The sequence below is a fragment of the Limtongia smithiae genome (genome assembly GCF_038497785.1).
Source record: "Limtongia smithiae strain NRRL Y-17922 unplaced genomic scaffold V1518scaffold_1, whole genome shotgun sequence".
Taxonomy (NCBI): domain Eukaryota; kingdom Fungi; phylum Ascomycota; class Lipomycetes; order Lipomycetales; family Lipomycetaceae; genus Limtongia; species Limtongia smithiae.
The window spans coordinates 2,189,751-2,210,685 of NW_027117622.1; the positions used below are offsets into that span (position 1 = coordinate 2,189,751).

Genomic DNA, 20,935 nt, shown 5'->3' on the forward strand with positions numbered 1-20,935 from the left:
GTGCCTGTGGCGTATCGCGTGGCGCAGCCGCGGCCTAGTGCCTGCTGCGCCCCGGCATTTGTACTGCTGTCAGCGCAGCGGTGCTTGTACCATACAAACCCCCTCTATTCTACTCCACCGCCTTGCACAAGCTTCCCCGCGACATCGCGCACCATCTGGGCGAGCTGTGCGCCAACGTGACCCGCACGCGCGACCAGCAGGCCGTCCACACTGCGACCGTCGAGCTCGCCAAACATTCCCTCCCCTGCCGACCCGCCGTACAGCACCCGCGCGCTACTCTGCCTCCCCGCGGCATCCAGCGCGCCGCGGATCGCGCGACACACCGTGTTGATGTGCGCGGTCGGTGCTGGATGCCGCTGCCCAATCGCCCACACCGGCTCGTACGCGATCACCACCGGCGCCGCAGGGCTCACGTCCGCCAACGCGGCCGCGAGCTGCGCGCGCACGACGCCTACCGCGTGCTTCGTTGCGGCGTGCTCCTCGTTGTCGCTGGTCTCGGCGAGCGCGGCATCGCCCTCCACGTCGCCGCCGTCCCCGTCACCGCCGCGCTTGCGCTCACCAACGCACACCACCGGAACAAGCCCGTTCCGCGCGGCAGCAGCCGTCTTCAAGCCCACCGCCGCGTCGCTCTCGCCAAACACGCGCCGCCGTTCCGCGTGGCCCACAAGCACGTAGCGCGCCCCCACCGCCGCCACCGTCCGCGGCGACACCTCGCCGGTGTACGCGCCGGCGTCCTCGTAGAAGCAGTCCTGCGCGCCAACTGCTGCGCTGGGCTCGCCTGCCCCGCCTGCAGGGTCGCCGCCGAACGCATCGCGCACCGCGCCGCAGGTCGCCGACAGCGACACAAAATCCGGGATCACTATAGTGCTCACGCCGAGATCAATCGCCGAGCGCGCAACCGGAATGTACGCCGACTCCACGTACGCTGCCGTCTCCGCCGGCGTAAAGTACATCTTCAGGGACACTCCGATGAGCGGCGTGCGAGCGGCGGGCATTTCTGTTGACAATCTGGACGGGCGCAATGCGCAGAATGTAGTCTGCCGGTGGTCTATGGGCGGAGGAGATGTCGCCGCTTTAGACTCTCCGCCGGAGACATCCGCAGCTGCCGGACCCCGAAGACCCAACCGAGACATCTGAAGTCACTTAATTAACGAACTCCAACAATACATTCATCTCATAGCTAATGCGATATCGTAAATAATTACTCGCGACCGTGTCTACGTCATCTCGCGTCTCTACGGCTTTGCACAAAAAGAGCCAGCAATTTTCCCCTTCAATGCAAATATAAATATAGAAGAATAAGCTACATTCTAGATAACACCAGCCCGTTTAGATGAACACCGTATTAATAAAAAAAAAAAGAAGAATATGTAAATAGAAAAGAAAAAGCGTGGCATGCAACTTCGTTTACCAACCGAACGACTCAGCATGGAAATCGACGTTGTACGACTCCCAGAGCATGTCCGAGCACGCGTTGCGGGTGTCCCGGACAACGAGACCAGGGCCGCACACGCCCACACCGACAGCGACGTTCTTGTCGTCGTTGCACGAAGCAATGCACTCACGAATACTGTCCCGGACGTACGCGCGAATGTCGGGACGGCCCTTCTCCCGCGTGCACCACAGCTTGAAGTTAACACCGTACTTCTCCGAATCAAGGTCAACCCACGAGGCGAACGACATGTCAGGAACAACCCAGAGGAAGTCAATCTCAGGAGCAATCTCGCCAATAGCCTCGTGCGAACGGACAATCTCAACAGCCTCAGTGAAGGTATAGGTGACACCAGCGCCACCGGCAATGAGAACGACCTTGCGGCAGCCATCCCAGTTGTGCTGGTTGCCGTACGGGCCATGAACCGAGACAAGGTGCTCACCCTCGCTGTTGAACAGAGCCCGGGAGAAACCCTTGCGAGCACGGATAACAAGGTCGAGGGTGTCAGCACCAGGGGGGGAGGCAATGGTGAAGGGGTGGTACTGCCAGCGGGCAAGGTTGGCGATCGAGATGTAGACGTACTGGCCAGTGGTCCAGTGGATCTCGTTGAAGGACGACTTGACATTCATCGCGAGCTTGACGGTATCACCAGAGAGGTTGGTGGAGACGCCGACAAGGTGGTGAATGTTGCGGAAACGGGTGAAACGGTCCCAAGCGAAGATAGCAGCGCAAGTGATGACGTAGGCACGGGTACGGATCCAGTGGAAGAAAAGGAAGGGCAGGGGCAGGACAAGGAACCAAACGTGGAAGTACAGGAACGCTTCGTAAGCCTTGTTGCGGAGGGGAGCAAGCGAGGTAGCAAGAATGATGCCGAAGCAGGTAGTCGCGATCAGACCAACGATAGCCTCGTTGTTGATCAGGACACGGGTGGAGATGGGGATGACCGCGCAGTACGCAAACACGTGGATGATGGCGGTGATGCAAACAACACGGCCAACGTGCTTGTGGAGGATGATGTAGCCCTCATGCGACCAGCCGGTCCAGTCGACAAGGAGACCGGTCTTCGAGCCGAGCAGGAAGAGAATGGGCATGTTGACGATGGAAACGAGACCAGTGCGGTTGGCGAAGATCTGCGTTGAGGAAGCACCACCGTGGACGAAGACGTAGAGGATGTTCAGGGCGAGGTAGAGCGTGATGATGAGCATCGTGCCGCAAGACTCAGCGTAACGACCTTTAGGCTGGTAGATAAGAACGGAGGTGAGTCTGCGGAAGAACGATGTCATCGCAGTAACGGGCTTGGCCGCGCCGGTGTTGGCGGGAATAAGAGGCGTCTTCTCACCGGCCTGGCGACGGACGGTCTTCTTGAACTGGACGTTGTAAAAGTGGGCGAGGACGGCGGCGACGAAGAACGCAACCACGATGATGTTGTACGAGAGGTAGAACTTGCGGGACCACTCGCGTCCACGCTCGTCGAACTCCTCCTGCTGGATAGCAGCCCACTCGGCGGGCGAGTAGGTCATGTTGGTGTAGGTGTCGGTGTAAGTGTTGGTGGCTGAGTCGTAATACGCGGTCGACATGATGGCGGAGGGGGAGGGAGGGAGGAGGGAGGAGAGGGGGGGTAGTCGAGTCGGGTCGTGAGACGTGGAGTCGATTGGGTGGTCGATGGGGGGGGGTGCTGCAGTCGTGGGCTGGAAGGAGAAGAAGTCGCGGAGGGCGGACGCACAGAAGAAAAGGCAGCAGCGACGGCCAAGCCGGCCCGGGATATACGCGCACTACGCACCACTCAGCACGGCGATACGCGCAAGCCACACCTGATACTCGTTGCTGTGCCACCTGCTCACACCACCGCCTACGACCTTATCGTGCTTTCTAGCTCCTCTTCCCTGACCGCCGCCTCCCTCCTGCCACTCCGCTCCACGATCCAATTGCCCGCACGCGCCGCTACGTGGCCGTCGCCTTGCCACTGCGACCTGCATTGGTACTCTTTGTGCGACATGGCTGCGTGTGCGGGGGGCCTGCGGGCCGCGCCGTGGCGTTCGCTACCCGGTGACACACCTAGAGCCGTGTGGCGCACCGCCCCTTCCGGTTCGCGCTTTTCCATGCCCGGTTTCACGAACTGCGACACTGTTCGGCCATTCCGACGCCAAACCGGCGCCTTCCCTCCGCTTCCTCGTGCCTTCCTTTAACTCCTCCTTCCCGCGCCCGCGTCCGGCGCGAGTCACGACTCACGCGTCGAATAGTCGTCCGCGTTCCTTCCCGCGAGCGCCACGCTGGCTGCCTGGCAGAGGCCGACACGACATGGCTGGCGCTGCCCGGCATGGCCCTGTGGCGCGGCACGCAACCAGTTCCATGCCAGTTGCAGGGTCGCCATATCTTATCGTATCGCGTGGTCATGGCCACGCCCTGCGCGCACCGCGCCCCGTCGGCATTTGCAGCGCATCTGCCTCATGCCACATGCATTCGCACCTTATTCTTCGCACTGCACAAGACATATGCGTGCGGTCGCGTGATTGCTAGGATTGGCCATAAATCACGACGTCCACAAGTAACTGGCCTGCTTTATAGCTCCATTCAGCACGCTGTCCAGAACTGCGCCGCTTTCCCTTCCAGCGTGAGCTGATGACGATCTTCCGCGTTGCCTTCCACGCGCCATCCTCGCACGCGCTGGCGCGATGCCAACGAGGGCAACCCAGCACTGCGCCGGCGACCTCTCCAACGCCTGCCAAACCCTTCTATCATCGGTCCCCGTAGCCATGTCGCTCCTGTCGCCGACTAGATCAGCCTTGTTCCGTAGCGTCCGCATATATCTCACAAGCCAAATCCCGGCGGAGGCCACAGTAGTGTGGCGCACATGGTGGTTCCACGCCGGAGATCGAGGTCCAGGCCGGCTCTCGAGCTCTAGCGTGGCGTATGCTCGGGCATTCGTTTGCCGTTTGCGGCAGCTCGGCGCAAGCGCCATAAGGTACGCCGCCCTTGCCGCTGACACCATGCGACACAGCCACTCGCGGCGCGCAAACGTGAAAACGTGCCGCACCTTATCGCCCATTGGCCGACGCGCGCGATTTCTGTGTATATACAAAACACGCGTTGTTGTTTTATATCTTCACGCGTCTCCCGCGTTTCGTTTTTGCGCCGACTGTTGTGTCGTCCCACTGCTAGTTTTCAATTCTTGTCAGACACCTTCTATCGCGCCCTCCGCGATAGCGACGGCGGAGTGCCTTCTCGCTCCTTCCCCGCTCTGTATCTGGCCGTTGCACCATTAGCAACGCTCCTGTCACCATTTGCCACGCGCGCTATCGTCGGCAAACACCTATCTCCATTCTTCACGTGCGTACACACGCTCGTGATGACACCAAGCACGAGCGCAGGGCTAGGCTGATAATTAACCGCCTCCCAGCATGTGCAAATCGTAAAGCATACCTCCATTCTGTAAGTCCGCTCTGGCTGAAGAGTGCCTGTCAAGTTGGAAGGATCAATTTAGCGGCCCGGTAGTTGCCAATCTTGGAGAGGCTGACGGCAGTTTGTCTACGTGGCATGTGACCATGACGATGACGGCGGAGAGAACATCAACGCCGCAGCGCGCGACAGCTTCCCAATTCTAGGACGCATCTGGCTCCATCAATTCTCCACACTTCTTCCCTACGTCATCCTTCCTGTCTCCTGCCGCAGCACCCCGCGTCAGTAGTGACTGGCCTGCGGCTACGGTCGCATCCTGCTGCACCTCTCACAAAATGGCCCCCCTCCATCTCGCTCCCTGCACGCACTACGACACACCCACCCCCTCTGCCTCTGCAAACCTGATCCCGCTCTTCGGTCTCTCCGCCATCGCCGCCTCCGTTGCCCGCCAAGACCCCGTCACCGGCGCAAAGCGCAAGCTCCGCAAGTCATACAAGGGCCACATTGCCGAGTTCCCTGGCAAGAACGAGATACCAACCGAGCACTACCTCCTGCGCCTCATATATGCGCCAACGGCAAACGACCCTCCGCCACCACTAGGCGTTGCACCGGGGGGTACGTCTGCCGCACCTCCTGTACCAGAGCTGCATTTGGACAAGCAACTGCTGGACTCGATTTTTGCGATGGAGAAGACGCCATACTCTGGCATTCCAGGCTTCGATCCCGCGGCTCTGGGCATCGTCGCGCCGCTGTCACCACCACCTGCGCCTGCGTCCGCATACCACTCTGCCAGCGGTGGTGGCAACGCCAGTACGCGGAACAGATCTGACAGGTTTCGCGATTCGGCGGCTGCGAACTCTACAAACGCGGAGTCATCAGCTGGCGAAGATCGCGTTGGCCGCGGACGAACTGGTGGCCGTCGCGGCAAGCGGAAGGGCGCAACTGCCGCTGCTGCCACATCCCCCGACGAAGCCAGTGACATTGGCCTGTCCACCGACGGTGGGTCTCGGAAGCGGAGGAAAGCAAACCGGTAGTCCGTTGTACGTTAATGAAAACTACCACAACTAGAAATGTTGATATGCTCCTGTACATCTGTAGTTATTTTATTTTTCGGCAGCTATGCGGTTCACGACATCGTCTGTCGCCCTAAAACACAATATACAATAATATGCCGACCAACGTCGCTCTCCAACAAAGCCACCCTCACTCCCTCTCCGCATTTTGGCTGTTCAACCCTCGAGTCTCAGTCTGGCGGTGGGGTTGGTGACCTTGACGCCGAGCTGCTTGGCCTTCTCAAGGATGGAGATGCGCTTGCGGGAGGACACGTTGTGGGCGATCTCGGCGGCGTAAGTCTTAGGGTGCATGAGCAGGATCTCGACATCGGAAACGTTCGACACGAGGAACGCCTTGTGGCCGGAGGGCATCATGTGGCGAGTCTTCTTGTTCGATCCGTAACCGATCTTAGGCATAGCCGATGTTCCCTTAAAGCTGATTCCATGTCTTAGTACGCTGTTGCTGTATGATACTCGACACACCTGGAGGTACTCACCGACGACGGATGCGCGAGTCAATACCCTTGGGTTTCCGCCACGACTCCTTCACACCGATGACAACATCAGACTGCCATCTCTTGAACTTAGTCGTTTTCTTCTTAACGATCTTCGGGTGTGGTGCTGCGGCGGCCATGGCGACTGTGGTGGATGCTCTGGTGTCGACGTGGACGTGTGGATGGGAGCGAAGAGGTTTTGGACTTTCGTGACCACCGTCGCACTCTCCAGCCGCGCAGCCCAGGAGAATTACAACGCCTGCAGTTAAGCGTGACTGCGTTCTGCCTCATTTAGGTCTGTACCCTAATTTGCCCCCTGAGAGCTGACAATTAGGTGAAGACTTTGGCAAGCGATTTGTACTATGGGAACTCCAACCTCCCAACCGTCGTTATCGTCAGGGGTCCTCCAGCAAGACAGCACGACTTCACCACGCTCTGGCGAATAGCTGCAGAGCGCACAACATACAGTAATGGCATCGCCGACAAACGTCGATATACGTTCGACATCCGCATATCCCTCTCCACCTCTTTCCACATCAGCTGACCGCCGCAACCTGCGCGTCGCGATCCTCGAGACCGAGCCGTATCTTGTGACCGCTGGTGGCACCTTCGCCGAGCTCTTCGAACGCCTCTTCACAAAAGCGACCGAGGACGCAGAAGCACATGCGGCGAGGGATGTTGTTATCAGCAATTTCAATGTTGTCGACGGGGTGTATCCCGTTGCTGACGAATTTGATGGGCTATTGATCACTGGTTCACGTATGCTTCGCCTCACATGCAACGTTCTGTCCGTGGGGTAAATTCTAACAACAACAGTCGCCGACGCGTACGACACGGATACAGAGTGGATCAACACGCTATCGGACTATCTTGCAGAAGCCCATGCCACAAGTCAAGCCAAACTCGTGGGCATATGCTTCGGCCACCAAATCCTCGCGCGCGCGCTCGGCGGCGAAGTCGTTCAGAACCCGAAAGGCTGGGAACTTGCCGTCACCTCTCTCCCTTTGACCCCAGCCTCCGCCGCAACTAAGCTATTCCCCGAAGTAGCCGATGGCGCGCTGCGACTACAGGAAATGCACCGCGACCATGTTTCTCGCGCCCCAGTCGGGGTGGAGGTTTTCGCGTCTTCGGAAACTTCGCCGGTGCAGGGTATGTACGTGCCCGACAAACTGTTGACGTTCCAGGGACACCCGGAGTTTGACGAAGCTATTGTGTCGACCATGGTCGCGGAGATGCGTAGGCGCGGCGCGGTGAACAATGAGGATGCTGTGGATGCACTTGCGCGGGCGGCGGAAGCGAATCATAGCGACATGGTTGGGAGAGCTGTGGTCCGGTTTTTGGCTGGGGAGGTGTAGATTTTTTTTTTGGTTTGGAGTTATGTGTGTAGATGCGTGTGCGATAGAGTTAGAAATGCATTTGGAAGAGACGTGATAATGGAAAGTGCGTTCAGGCAGCGCCACAGCATGGCTGCGAAACTCCCAAATACTCCGATCTCAGGCATCACCACAAGACCATATTCACGTTATGGTCTCCCCAAGGACAGGAAAAGCATCTACCCATGAACTACAAAATACAGCCGCTGCTGTCAGCGAGATGCAGATCCAGTTGAGCGCACTTGCAGAATCGCTTGAATCAGGGTTCGCAAAGACGAATCGGCGGCTCGACGAGGTCTCATGTAACGTCGACTCTTTGCTGTTGCAGATCGGGGGTACCACCGCGGGAGGAATAGTCCAGGAGACGGCGACCGAGGACGTGATGGATGTAAGCGATATTAACGAAGACTCGACTAAAGAGTCACGAGCAGCAACGCATGTGGTTGTGGGGAACGATGGCGCTTACTGTCTTCCACCGGATATACTGATCAACGCGACACGAGACAACTCAGTTCTTCCCGCTGCCGTCTCCGCATGCCTACAAGGTCTAAACCGCATAAACGATGAACTGTACGTTACTATCTGATAACGACATCATGTATGTATTCATATTTAACTCTGCACAAGAACCCAATTGTCAACCTACATCTCCTCCGCACGCGCACAATTCGCGTCCTCGACTACGAAAACCACACAGGTACACGCGCCGATACTGGAAGGTCTTGGGGAATACTGTTGGACGTCTGCGACAGTGCACGAGGAAACGCCGATGAAAGTCGATATCGGCAAGGGAGTGTACCTCGAGATGTCGCATGCGGACGCACAGGCGTACGCGATCGCCGCGCGCATAGCGGTAGGTGCGCGGATAGACCAGCTTCGGCAGTCATTATGACCAGGAGATTTGCCGTGAATAATAATACTAGCGCTCGTCGTCGTTTGGCGCAGATGCGGTGGCTGCCGCGGCCGCCGCGTTGGCCGCTGCGCGCTTGGTTCGCGCGGTTTCCTCGAGATCAAGCCACTTCTTCTTCAGCCGCCCGTTTGAGATCTTGAGCTTCTCGTTTTCGGCCTCAAGTCGCTCGAGCTTGCTTTCGTATTCGCGTGAGCGGCGGGATTCTCTCGCACGCATCTCGACTTTGAGTTTCGTGACGCTGCTCATCAGCATGTCGCGCTGCCGTTTGAGAGCTGCTTCGTTTGCCTTTAAGCTGTCGTAGAGATGCGTCGCGGCATTTGCGACGTCGTCCCCTGCGGATAGCCGGTCGGTGTGCCCATCGGACGAGAGACGCGGCCGCAACAGCTTGCGCGTATCCGCGTCGTCAAATCCGCGCTCCCAATTCGCGCCACGACGCACATCAGGCACCATAAAGAAGGAATCCATGACACCGCCGCCAAACGCCATCGGCTGCTCGAACGCCGGTAAAGCTTGCAATGATGCTGCGCTTGCACCTTCGTGGAGTAGCTGTCGTTGCAGCCCGTCGTACGCAGCGCGCACGTTGGCCGCGGACTGAAAGAGCTTGTTGAGGCTTGCGTCGAGAGAAGTTTTATGCGCGTTGATCAGGTCGTCAAAGCCCTTCGAGACAGGGGCGGATGGTGTGCGTGTAGAGGTAGCGGGAGAGGAGGGAGAGGATGAAGCGGCGGTGGTGGTTGGAGATGATGAGGGAATGCCGCGGGCTGCGGCGAGGGAGGAAGCGAGAGAGGAAGCCCATCCGATCGCGGTGGTGGCGGTCGCGGCAGCAGCAGCTGCGGCAGATGCTGTCGGCGACGAAACCGTCGTAGAGTTCGCAGTCGGTCCGGGTGCGGTGGACGCATCTGTTCCCGTCGACGCGAACAGCTCTCCAGGGTGGATCTGCAACTGTAGCGCCAACTGCGTGGCGATGCGCAGATACTTGAGCTGCAATAACTCAAGCATCCGCTTCGCCTCGGCATCGTGAGTCGCTTCCCTGAGTTCGCCAAAGGCGGCTGACGCGCTTGCGTAGAGCTGGGCCGCTTCTTGAGGACGGTCGCTGAGGATCGCGGAGTCTGCTTGTTTTGCCTTCGCGTGTGCCTGATGCGCGAACATTAGTGAGATGGCGCATAGAATGCGGCGGCGTACGCACTTGCTCTAATAGAGAGGTATCAAGCGCCCCAACAGGCGATAGTGTCGCTGAAGCCCCAGCGGCAATAGACGCTGAGGGCATGGCAGCTGCTGAGGGTGTGGACTCGCAGTAGACTCGCGGTGTGCTGTGAAGCCAGTGCCCCGTTCGGTTGAGAGGAGCAGTTTCGCCAGTTGCCAGCCGGCTTCGGGTTTGGGCTAATGGTGAACTTGCGCCGAACACAGCAGCCTTCCAGAACGTGCAGAAGCAGCGCAGAAGCAGGGCGCGAGAAGCACGAAACGCGCATTGTGCAAAGCGGCAGACGCATCTATAATAATCGATACTGTACAGGTGACTATAAAAATGCAGACAAAACACTATATATGACACAGTTTGGAACACAGTTTGGAACACCGGAAAGGAAAGAAATAATGCTAATAGACTACGCTCCGTTGCGGGCGACGGCGACGGACGGATCGGCTTGCAAGCTGCTGTCCTTGCACGCAACGACGTACTCGACGATGCCCCACTCTCGGTTCGGCTCGGAGAGATACCGGTCGACCTCTTCGTAGTATGGCCTGCGGGCTTCCGGAGAGATGGCTGCGCGTTCGCCGAGCTCGTCGACGAGGGCACGCATGGAATCTTGCATGCACGAAAGCATCATGGAGCCGATGCGGTCAGCGTCACTGTCGGCGCCGAGCGTGCCTAGCTGGAATGGGAAGGACTGCGCCTGGCACACATGAAGGCCTGCCACTCGCGCAGCATCGACAACACCAGTGCCGGCGTAGATATTGAGACCGGTGCCGCCGAAACGACTCGCGATGAGCAAGTCGTACATGAGCGGCAGGTCCTGCTGCGAGATGGGCTGGATGACAGGCTCGATGAGGTGGATGTAGCCCGTTGGCTTGAGCACTCGTTTCAGTTCGCGCAGGTAGTCGTCCCAGTTTGTGACCGCGAGACACACCGTGCGCGAGTGCACGATGTCAAAAGTGTCGTCGTCGAATGGCAGCGGCTCATTAACGTCGGCGACGAGAAATTCGGCGTTGGGAACATGGTGTTCGACCCTAGTCGCGCGGATGTCAAACCCTACGACGTGCGCGAGGGGCATGACGCATGCGATGTCGGTCGTCCATGCGCCGGAGCCGCAGCAGCAGTCGAGGATCTCGACCTTGCGGTTCTCGAGGTGGTCGACCGAGGGCAGGAAGCGACCGCCGAGAATCTGGCTGGTGACGACAGAGAAGAACTCGATGCGCTCAAAATCGGCGTCGGTGTCCGCGAACGGATAGGGGACATCGCGCGAGGCATGCGAAGCGCCGGACACGGAGGCGGCGGAGAGAGAAGCAGCGGAGGGAGAGGCGCCTGGTGGCATGTTGTGTGTGTACGAGAGAACGGTGAAGGACACAGAGAGGACGAAGGAGGCAAAGAGAAAGTCTGACGGGTGGAGGCAAGATGATGACGAAGCGGCGTGGCGCGAAAGCGTGTACGTGCGCCTGCGCGTGCTTCGGCCGATGCGGCTTCAGTGATAATAAGACCAAGGACGCGAGGGCGGAGCAGCGAGCAGAGCGCCCAAGGTCATTGGTGGCCGGCTCGTAGGCAGCCGCAGCGGTGGACGAGGGGCAGAGGCAGAACAGGTCGCGGACGCGCAGACGCGCATAGGAGGCTTGCGAGCGAACGATGCTGCCGAGTGGGCAACGGCGGCGACGGAGGGAGCGGAGCACACGCAGATAAGGGGGCCAGCGCCGTCGTTGGGCGTTCTGCGGATGCCGAGGGCGGTTTGGCGAAGCAGGACTCCTCCGACAGCCGCAGCTTACACGGGCTGCGGGGTGTGCGGCGCATTAAGGAGTCTGTACCGGCCGCGAAGCGACGCAGCGTTCCCTAAGCGAGCCTCGTTCCTGCCGCGGCTTCATTGCCGCCATCGCCGCGCCGGTCCCCGATGTCACCGGCCTTGCCTCTTGTGTCTGTGGCCAGTAGAGGCCCGTCGGCAGTAATCAAGGTCCGGTACCATTGATGCTGCAGCCGCGTGCTCTGCGTGGAGCGCGGCGAAAGAGGAAGCATCTAGCGTGAGCTGGCGGACGACAGCGGCGCAGTTCGTGTGATGTCCGCCTCGGGACATATGACAATGCGGTCATCGCGCGTCTCGCACCATGTGACGACCGCGTCCGCGTTCCAGTCCGTGACCAAACACCTCGCATTTTCGCGATCGCGGCTCTCTCGCGCGCACGGTGGCCGCGGCCTATAGTCTCGGCTACCGCCGTCAAATATCGCTGCATCCCGCGTCGGCCCTCGGGGATTCGCCTTGCCGGGGACGCTTCTGTCTATGCGACATTCTTCCATTCATTCTGTATCCTGGGACTCTGATGACACCGCCGCATCGCCCGCCCACCGCCCGCTATAAATCCACTCCGGTTTCACAGCTTGCCCACTCATCCAAAGCTTCCTTCACTTCTGGTCATCACACGTGCATGCCCTCCGCCGACAGCCCTGGATTCCCCTTGTCGTTGTGCTGTTCTAGGCACTATTGCCGCCGAGTGCCGGCTGTATAGTGGAACCGTAGTGACTGCGGAACCGATAGCAGCTGCTTGTGGACCCGGACAGTCCGTACGTATTGCCGCCTTGAGTACAGCGTAGAACTCCGCATGAACAGCCCACCAACGCACAGATTTTTCGTCTCAAGGCTCGCTTCAAATCAGCACTAAAACTTCAGTCTCTGTCTGTCGACTCTTAGCACCATCAGGCGCGATCTATGGCGATCTGCGGCGCTGCTCCGCCAGGCACATCGCGACTTGTGTCGGACTAGGATTAGCTCGCGCCGCATCAGCTCACGTGACACTGCAGAACTGTGTCGCCGCGCAATTGAGCAGCGGGTAAGCCAGCAACGATCGAAGCGAACAGCACGCCCGCTCTTTCTGTATCCCTTCTCGTCGGCACATCTCCGACTCTCTGGTGATGAACGAGGCGTCTGCAGATGGCCTGTTACCGCCCAAGCCCGACGCTGGCGTCAGTGTTGCATTCGCGTCGCTCAGTCCTATGCCAGACATAACTACTACCTCGACCGCGGTCGCGTCTCCGGATACGCCAGCAGCCACGGTACCGATGAGTGAGGACGCTCCCGCGGGTTTATCTATCAAGGATCTGACGTCGACGTCATGGCTCATTGTCGACGACAGCCTCGTGGAGGCTTTGAAAGCTGGAGACATTGCGCAAGGGTCAGTACTCGTTCACCATATCGTACGTCTCGTCGCCACTTCGTATACTCATTGCCCACCCTACGCAGAACCAACATCTTGGACAATTTGATAGCGGAGAACGACATCAACCGAATCATGGTTTGTTGCTCCGAGCTTATATCGTGTGTCATGATCAATCGCATTGCTGTGGATAACGTCGCCGCGGTTTTCAACCATTTTCTGACCGTCGAACAATCATCGTCGGCATGCTTCGAATCGCTTCTCATCGACACCCTCTCGATATTTGACTACTCCCCAGCCTTTAACTCCCTCATACATAGCCTCAACATCAAATCCTCGCTCTTTCAACTCCGGCTCGAGCCCAGCGTCCTGACACCTACAGATTACAACATCCCGAACTTTGAGCGTCGCATTGTGCGCGCAAATACTGCCGCATTATACAAGCAGAAACGATTCAACTTGCTTCGCGAAGAGTCCGAGGGCTATGCAAAGCTCATAGTCGAGATCCACTCCGCCGCTTATGCTCCCAACAACACGTCCATCATCGACGACACCATCAACAACATCATCTCCATAGTCGGCTACTTTGATCTCGACCCGAATCGTGCTCTCGACATCTTCCTCGATATTTTCTCGATGCATATAGTAGCTCACTGCCAGTTTTTCTTGGCCGTGCTCAAGAGGTCGCCTTGGTGGCCTCCTGTTCCTGCGGTTGCTAATTCGATCGAAGATCTCGCAATAGGCGGTAGCTCGCACGCTGCTGCGCTTTTGGGGTTCAAAGTTCTAGCGTACGCTAAGCAAGCTGAGTCGGTTCCAGAGAATCTGATGATGACCATCGCTGTGCTCATCAAGGAACAGTTCATCTGTCTCGCGGATATCTATCCATACCTGTCACCCACCGATGACGATCTTAACGAAGAGAAGCAAAGGTGGATTACAAATTTGGAGAGCGCCGCGTCCGTCGCTACAGCCTCTGCACTTGCACTCGCCGCACCTCTCGACGATGAAATGCCGGGTTCATCCTCATTCTCATCAGGCGAGACCAAACAACAAACCGAGGAGCAGAAACGGGAGGAAGAAGAACAGGAGAATGCAAAGCGTGCTGCACTACTGCAAAAACCGCAACTCTTGGCCGCGCTACTCACCGTCGGCGCAGTCTGGCCCGCGCAGTTTATTTTGACCAAGTTTCCATTTCTTCCAGGTCCATTCACTGACATTGCTGATACTATTAATGTCCTTATGTCTCACGCGCTATCTTCATTTTATCAGTCTTTGGTATCTCCAGTTTCTCTCTTTGGTCAGAGCGACAACGTCAAGAAGATCCCGTCAGACAACGCAAGAACATTCTTGCTTGTAACGCCCAAGCCCATTGCTTCTCGTCGGGTGCTAAATCATCTGAAGCGCTCGGAACGCGCTGATACGACTTATCGGGTGTTCTACGACTCCTGGGCGAGCGGAATCACTCCAATTGAGAGCATAGAGGATTTGATGCTCTATTCTGACATATTTCTCAAGTTTAACGGACCCCAGCTAAGTCGTGACAAGACGTTGTTTACAAGACTTTGCCGCGTTGTGACACACTTCCTGGATCAACTGAAGCCCGACGTGAAAATGCAGTACAACAAGACTTTTTGGCTACAGTATTTCCGGACTTACTTACTTCCGGCAATATCCCTTATAGAGCACAACCCGGGAGTCATGGACGTTGTTGCAAAACTCCTGTTTCACTACGACTACGAGACTCGGTATTCGGTTTACGGCGAATGGCATTCTGGCCTCATGAAGCGCATTCCAGAATTACGTGTTGCAGCTTCGGTCACGGCGAAGGAGACCAAGAACATTCTCAAGCGATTGTCTCAGTCGACTGCCTTGGAAATGCAACGCCAGCTTGCCGTCATCTCATACTCTGATCCGATTACATGTCTTGTCGCACTTGTTAGCCAGGTGGAGAGCTACGACAATTTTGGCGATAATGTCGCTAACGCGATAAAGTATTTCAACAGACTAGGCTGGGATGCAGTTCCGTTTGCAATTATGATGCAGCTGTTGTCCGGTAGGAGTACGATTCAGGCCGATGGACTGACCGAGCGAAAATGGCTACAGTGTGAGTTTTGTTGCTGTTCGCGTAGTGTTTTCAGCTAATTCTCCTAGCACTTGCGTCATTCACGGGAACATTGTGCACGCAGTACGAGTATATGGATCCGGTTCCACTTCTGCAGTACATTCAACGCCGTCTCCATGATTCGAACACGTCAGATATTATCATACTTCAAGAGATCATCGAGGGTATGTCCGGTATTGTCAAACTATCCACTTTGACGGAAGCCCAGGTGGAGGGTCTCAGCTGTGGTCCGCGAATTCGTTCCGAAATGTTTCGACAAATCGGGGATACGCGAATGATCAAGCAAAAATCCGCCGCCCGATTACTTTCCTGCCTAGCGAGTCTCAACATTGTGTCGGAGTTGTTCGTTCTTCTTGCGCAGCAGCTGCAGATGTGCGTGTTCAACGTCCCGGATTACCAAGCACACACTAAAATCCTCGGCACGCGTTACGATGACATGTCTGTGATTCTAAGCCAGTATATCGAGTTTCTGAATTATTCTCTCTTAGAGAGTGGAGAGTTTACACGATTTGACGGGGCCGTGCTTGATGTGGTTACCCTGATTGACGAGTTTTCGGTAGATCCTATGATTGCATTCAGCTTGTGGCGCTTGCGGCTCGGGAATGAAGTCAGAGTGCACGATCAAGTGAATTGGTCGAATAGAGAGACGTCGACTGCAGCGATGCGGAAATCGGTATCAGCAGCGCCGGCGACGGTTGGTGTACCGCGGGAGGAATCCAATGCTGTAATTTCCGAAATTGTTGAAGGCTCCGTTGAGCCGCCCAAGGAGCAAAGCCCCGAAACTGCGGAACAATCAATCGAGCAGCCGCAGGAGGAGAGACTCGGAGCCGCGAAACCGATCCAAGCATCACAGGATGAGAGATCCGACATTGTTACAGGGCAGCCCGCCGAAGCAGGCGCAGCGGAGAGCAAGGATACTGCTGTCGAAATCGAGATGACCGATGCAGCTGAGCCGGATGCGGCTGCAACGTCGGAGACAGAGAAGCCTGATGACAAAGATATCGAGATGACTGATTCTGAGCCGACTACCGAAGAGGCTGAGAATCCACGAGAAATAGCACAAAAGGCCGAGAGTGCCGATGCGGAGATGACGGACGCTGCGAATGAATCCTCCAAGAAGGAAATGTCGAATCCGGAATTCACTATCACGGCGGAATGCAATGCCAAATCGGAAGTCACTGATACTGATGTAAGTTTTTGCACGGCGCTCCTATCCTTATTAATTCAACTAACATTTCACAGGCTGTTTGGCACCCGGTGCTACGCAAAATCGTGCATGACCTATCGTTCGTCGCACACCCCGGCATCTGGGACTACGTCTCCAAGGGTCTCTTCGTCACCTTTTTCCAACTTTCGGTCTACGACATCTATTATCCGATTAAACGGTACCAAGACGAGCTTGAAAAGTTACGCAAGGAAATCCGCGCGCTGGAATCCGATATCGACGACTCACGAAAGGTTACAACCGCGTCGATGCGTGAATCTCGCGAAACCCTGGTTCGTCAACACTCACAGCTGCAAGCAGATAATGGCGCGCATATGGGTCATTTTGAGCGTACTCGTCATCGCTTGCTGATTGAGAAAGATCAGTGGTTTGCCTATTCCGTTGCGAGTCGCGCGGCGATTAACTCGTTTTCGTCAGACGACCAGCGCAAGAAGCAGGAATCCGCTATCCAAGTCCGCCAGATCACCGAGTTTGTGATGCGCTGTGTTATCCCTCGAGCGCTGTTTTCTGCTGCGGATGCCGTGTTTTGCGTGAAGTTTCTGAAACAGCTGCATATGCTCGCCACACCGCATTTTATCACTGTGGCGGCAGTTGATGACATTTTCAACGCGGAAAAGTTTTTCCGGAGATTGGTCAGCTGCACGCCGTCCGAAGTGGAGAATCTCGGCCGGTTCACCTGCGAATTGCTCAAGGATCTTTCGCGATGGCATACGAGCGAGGCAATATACTATAAAGAGGGCCTTGGCCGTGTAGTCGAAAATGGCGTTATTTCATATTTGCCGGGGATGAGATTATCGCTCGACCGGATGATTTTCCCCAATGACGATTTGGAAGAGGAAGCTAAGGATTCGCATATGCTTGAGTATGGACGATTCAAGAAGATTGTTTTCAAGTGGCACACGTTGCTGAAGCAATCTGTTATCGACTGTCTTGATAGCACGGACTACATCTACAGGAGGAATGCAATAATCTTATTGAAGAACATTGTTTCCGTGTTTCCCGTGGTATCGAGTATCGGCAAGAGCATACTTGACAAAATTAGCCAAATTTCGAAGACCGAAGAACGCGAGGACCTCAAACTTTCTGCAACCGCGCTGCACAGTTTACTAAAGCGCCAATCAAACCACTGGGTCGAACCGTCGGTATTCCGATACACCGAACGCGAACTCAAAGCTACTCGCGAGGAGCAAGCCTCCAAGGCCGAAGCCGAAGCATCTGCAGCGGCCGAGGCTGAAGCAGCCGCGAAAGCTGCGGAGGCCGCAGCAAAGGCCATTGCGCAGGCTGCGCTCGCGAAGAAGCAGGCAGCGATGGAGGAGGAGGCGGAAGCTGCACGAGCAGCAGCTGAGGTGGAGGCTGCGGCAGCAGCCGCTAAGGCTGAGGCTGAGGCTGAGGCTGCGCCGAACCAGGAGACGGCAGAACCTCCTGCCGATTCATCGGAACAACCAGAAGGTCCCTCGAAATCAGCACTGAATCCTGCAGCAGAACCGTTTGTTCAAGGCTCGACGACTGAGCAACATACTGAGCAAAGCTGGGACACTGATGCGCAGCCTGAGCATACTACACCAGTAGCGGCAGAAACCGACAAGGGGATGGAGTCCGTCGTGCTCAAGGTCGTGATGCGCGAAGACTCACGGATCAAGACGGAGGAAGATTCGTATAATCAACAGGTTCAGAGCAGCAGAGCAGAAATTTCTCCATCTTATCAAAGCGAGTCTAGCCGTGGCCGTGATACCGCCATCGCAGGCACGCCTCTCTCTTCGATGCCAGCGCGAGATAACATGCGTGGGCCGCCGCCGTCAGGGCCGCAGAGACAGGGAAGTAGCGGTGGACAGTCATCAATGCGCGATATATATCGCCAGTTGAATCCGCGGTTCGAGAGTGCCACGATGGAAGAGCGGAGGAACAATACGGAAAACAGCAACTTCACAGCGCCTGCACAGTCGCGTGCGTCGTCGAGCATGAACTGGCGCGAAACCGATACATCAAGGCGATTTTCTAACGGTACCCGTACGCCTTCAGGTCCCCAAGACTACAACAAAGGCGGTGCCAGCCAGGGCTGGGGTAGTAACGACCGGCAGGGCCAGAAAACTCCGAACTCGTCTTCGCAGTGGAGCACCGACAGAGCACCATCAAACCCAGCGACATCGTGGGGAAGCCACGATAAAGTGTCGTCTGGAAGCGTGAACTCATGGGGCAACAATGACAGACCCTCACCCGCAGGCCCGGCGACCCCAAAGTGGGGAAGCAACGACAGGCCACAGTCACAACCGCCATTATCGCGAGCTACGCCGGCACAGGACTCGTTCAGACAGCCGCCGCCGATGGAAAGCAACGGGCGGTATAGCAACGGTTCTGGCGGAAATTTAACAAATCAGTATCAGACGCCGACACAGCCGACACAGCCGAGAACGCTATCACTCGCTGCACGCATTGGCGGATCTGGCGTCGGCAGGGCGGGCTCGTCGTCATCGCAGAATAACTCGGACAATGATATGCGACCAGATGATGGACGGCGAAGGAACGGATCTGATTTGGGCCGTAATAGCAGCGTGCCAGCAACGGCATCCTCGAATCCAGTCCCGGCGGTTGACTACGAACGGGAGCGCGAGCGCAGTAATCTAGAACGACGCACAAATTACGAGCGCGAGCGCGAACGTGAGCGTGAGCGCAATGGTTCATCGAAAGATTATGTCGACGACAAAGATCGACGTGGAGGCAGCTCCAGTGCGATCGCGTCGTCCTCTTCCAACAGCGCGCGAAATAATGGCGACTCATCGTCGTCTCATTCCCGCCACAGATCGGAGCGCGAGCACCGTGAACACCGTACTAGCAGCAGCAGCCACCGGGACAGGGATTCGCCAGCGGCTGGACCTATTGCCGGCGGTAGTGGAGCTGCGGGTAGTGGTAGCAGCAGCAGCAGCCGGCGCGAGCGCGACCGCTCTCTACGCACGCGCGAACGCGAACGGGAGCGTGAGCGTCCTCGTAGTGGCGCAGGCAACGAGAACGCTGGTGGTGGAAGTAACGAGGGTGGTAGCAGTGGGCGGAGGAGCAGTTCACGGGATCGCCGGCGCGAGCGTGGGGGTTCTTCGCGTAAGCATGATCGTTCAGAAGATCTCTCCGGGCGGGTGGACGATAAACGCAGACGCACGGATCTGTAAAAGGCGGGGTTGTATTTATATGCTGTACTTTATGATTAATCTGCTCAAAAGTCGGTTATGGGTAATAATGTATCGAAAATATGATAAGGCCAAGAGTTGGCGTAACCCTCGCTTAAGTGAGATGAAAAAATACCTGCTGCTTAAATTTTATACACAAGAATATTGAAGTTGTCGAATCTTTTTCTTTGCAATATCACCACTACTTGATGATTTATTAATATTAGTATTAATACTAGTAACAACTAGTACTATCACGTATAAATACTAGTAACCACTAATACTAATAAATAATAGTTTACTAGTTTCCTAACCTTATCTATAGGCGCGTATTAAAGCGAATCTGCCTTCGTTGTCTTAATTCAACCTTAGCTGAATCCATTCGCAGGCATATACATCCTTGCTGTAAGAAAACTTTTCTTGTCAATATAACAACAGCCGCTATAGTTAGCATGATTGGCTGAAAAATAAAAATGTTCCATTACTATTACTCGACACGTTCTTCGGTTCAGCCACGTAGACAAAACTTTAACTACAGCTTACAAGTTAAAACACCCCTGTTTACTTGTGTCTTTTGCCCGCCTGGCGCTTAGTGATCCCGGCTGCTGCGGACTTCGCCGTGCGGCGACCGTTCTGACTGTTTTTGTGCTCCATACTCGAGATGTAATGCCAGCAGGGTCTACCGATTGGAGACTAAAACACCAGACCATAGTTCGAATTCTGCGTCTAGTATACGGCATGTCGAGACATATAAAGCTCACAATTGCTGAGAAGTGTATTGGCGTCTGAAGTATAGGAGCGTGTTCATATAATCAAAAACAACAATGGTCGCGGCCACATGATGTTGCAAATCTGACCGGCCTTGGCTTGGCTAACAAAATATTACTCCACATACTTGGTGAGAGGCAGCCAGGAATACTGACTAAATAGAAACCATAATTAGGCTGCAGAAAAAAATTCGCACCATTGCCAAAACTCATCTCATCTTCCAAATTTACCACACAATTACTAAACCGTAATGGAAAACAAAAGAGGGGGAACAAAGAGCAAATACCGGACCAGAGTTGGGTTTATATTTCGAAATTCCGCCGACTAGCAGCTGGTGCCTCACAAGCACGGTGATTTTGTTAATCAGAATCTTAGGGAGTGGCGAAGCAGTGCTGAATTGTCTAGATCAATTTTGTCGACTTCCCTGGTAACTTCCTGAGTAGCACCTTAACCCAGCGGGCCAACGGAGGTGTGAGTTAAGAAAGCCCATTGTCTAGTAAGAGGCCATCCCAATGCAAGGACACATTCCGTCCTGGGGGGTCAAGAGCCTGGCTTGAACAGTGATTCTGAACAGTCGGTCGTGTCGGATTCCAGAACGAGGAGGTAACAGCAGCGGGTGTTATGCATCGTTTATTCAAGAAAGCGGTGGGAGATGGAACGG

At 56.0% G+C, this 20,935-nt stretch overlaps 9 protein-coding genes across 9 annotated transcripts; 4 read left to right on the forward strand and 5 right to left on the reverse strand.

Moving 5' to 3' along the window:
* Positions 1 to 104: 104 nt before the first annotated feature.
* Positions 105 to 995, reverse strand: V1518DRAFT_370235 (Triosephosphate isomerase; the record flags this gene model as incomplete). The annotated part of the gene is made up of 2 exons (XM_066901316.1): positions 105 to 461; positions 522 to 995. The coding sequence occupies 2 exons, from the start codon at positions 993 to 995 to the stop codon at positions 105 to 107; spliced, it is 831 nt and encodes a 276-aa protein (XP_066762537.1).
* A 145-nt stretch (positions 996 to 1,140) lies between these two features.
* V1518DRAFT_410461 (uncharacterized protein) lies at positions 1,141 to 3,189 on the reverse strand. Its single transcript, XM_066902606.1, has one exon. The coding sequence runs from the start codon at positions 3,007 to 3,009 to the stop codon at positions 1,408 to 1,410; it is 1,602 nt and encodes a 533-aa protein (XP_066762538.1). The 5' UTR covers positions 3,010 to 3,189; the 3' UTR covers positions 1,141 to 1,407.
* A 1,847-nt stretch (positions 3,190 to 5,036) lies between these two features.
* On the forward strand, positions 5,037 to 5,945 carry V1518DRAFT_410465 (Rox3 mediator complex subunit-domain-containing protein). Its single transcript, XM_066902607.1, has one exon. The coding sequence runs from the start codon at positions 5,164 to 5,166 to the stop codon at positions 5,860 to 5,862; it is 699 nt and encodes a 232-aa protein (XP_066762539.1). The 5' UTR covers positions 5,037 to 5,163; the 3' UTR covers positions 5,863 to 5,945.
* A 112-nt stretch (positions 5,946 to 6,057) lies between these two features.
* Positions 6,058 to 6,514, reverse strand: V1518DRAFT_425095 (60S ribosomal protein eL32; the record flags this gene model as incomplete). The annotated part of the gene is made up of 2 exons (XM_066905897.1): positions 6,058 to 6,316; positions 6,378 to 6,514. The coding sequence occupies 2 exons, from the start codon at positions 6,512 to 6,514 to the stop codon at positions 6,058 to 6,060; spliced, it is 396 nt and encodes a 131-aa protein (XP_066762540.1).
* A 253-nt stretch (positions 6,515 to 6,767) lies between these two features.
* V1518DRAFT_410469 (class I glutamine amidotransferase-like protein) lies at positions 6,768 to 7,814 on the forward strand. Its single transcript, XM_066902608.1, has 2 exons — positions 6,768 to 7,133; positions 7,191 to 7,814. Exons 1-2 carry the CDS (start codon positions 6,845 to 6,847, stop codon positions 7,727 to 7,729), a joined length of 828 nt encoding a protein of 275 aa, XP_066762541.1. The 5' UTR covers positions 6,768 to 6,844; the 3' UTR covers positions 7,730 to 7,814.
* Positions 7,815 to 7,846: 32 nt separating this feature from the next.
* V1518DRAFT_410471 (uncharacterized protein) lies at positions 7,847 to 8,851 on the forward strand. Its single transcript, XM_066902609.1, has 2 exons — positions 7,847 to 8,317; positions 8,375 to 8,851. Exons 1-2 carry the CDS (start codon positions 7,899 to 7,901, stop codon positions 8,637 to 8,639), a joined length of 684 nt encoding a protein of 227 aa, XP_066762542.1. The 5' UTR covers positions 7,847 to 7,898; the 3' UTR covers positions 8,640 to 8,851.
* V1518DRAFT_410473 (uncharacterized protein) lies at positions 8,305 to 9,982 on the reverse strand. Its single transcript, XM_066902610.1, has 2 exons — positions 9,841 to 9,982; positions 8,305 to 9,788 (listed from the first exon to the last, which is right to left on the reverse strand). The coding sequence occupies exons 1-2, from the start codon at positions 9,919 to 9,921 to the stop codon at positions 8,667 to 8,669; spliced, it is 1,203 nt and encodes a 400-aa protein (XP_066762543.1). The 5' UTR covers positions 9,922 to 9,982; the 3' UTR covers positions 8,305 to 8,666.
* A 138-nt stretch (positions 9,983 to 10,120) lies between these two features.
* On the reverse strand, positions 10,121 to 11,495 carry V1518DRAFT_51641 (S-adenosyl-L-methionine-dependent methyltransferase). Its single transcript, XM_066906614.1, has one exon. It carries the CDS (start codon positions 11,183 to 11,185, stop codon positions 10,259 to 10,261), a length of 927 nt encoding a protein of 308 aa, XP_066762544.1. The 5' UTR covers positions 11,186 to 11,495; the 3' UTR covers positions 10,121 to 10,258.
* A 1,159-nt stretch (positions 11,496 to 12,654) lies between these two features.
* Positions 12,655 to 19,764, forward strand: V1518DRAFT_410478 (transcription factor/nuclear export subunit protein 2-domain-containing protein). The gene is made up of 4 exons (XM_066902611.1): positions 12,655 to 13,022; positions 13,091 to 15,108; positions 15,156 to 16,315; positions 16,369 to 19,764. The coding sequence occupies exons 1-4, from the start codon at positions 12,763 to 12,765 to the stop codon at positions 19,507 to 19,509; spliced, it is 6,579 nt and encodes a 2,192-aa protein (XP_066762545.1). The 5' UTR covers positions 12,655 to 12,762; the 3' UTR covers positions 19,510 to 19,764.
* The last annotated feature ends 1,171 nt before the right edge of the window (positions 19,765 to 20,935 follow it).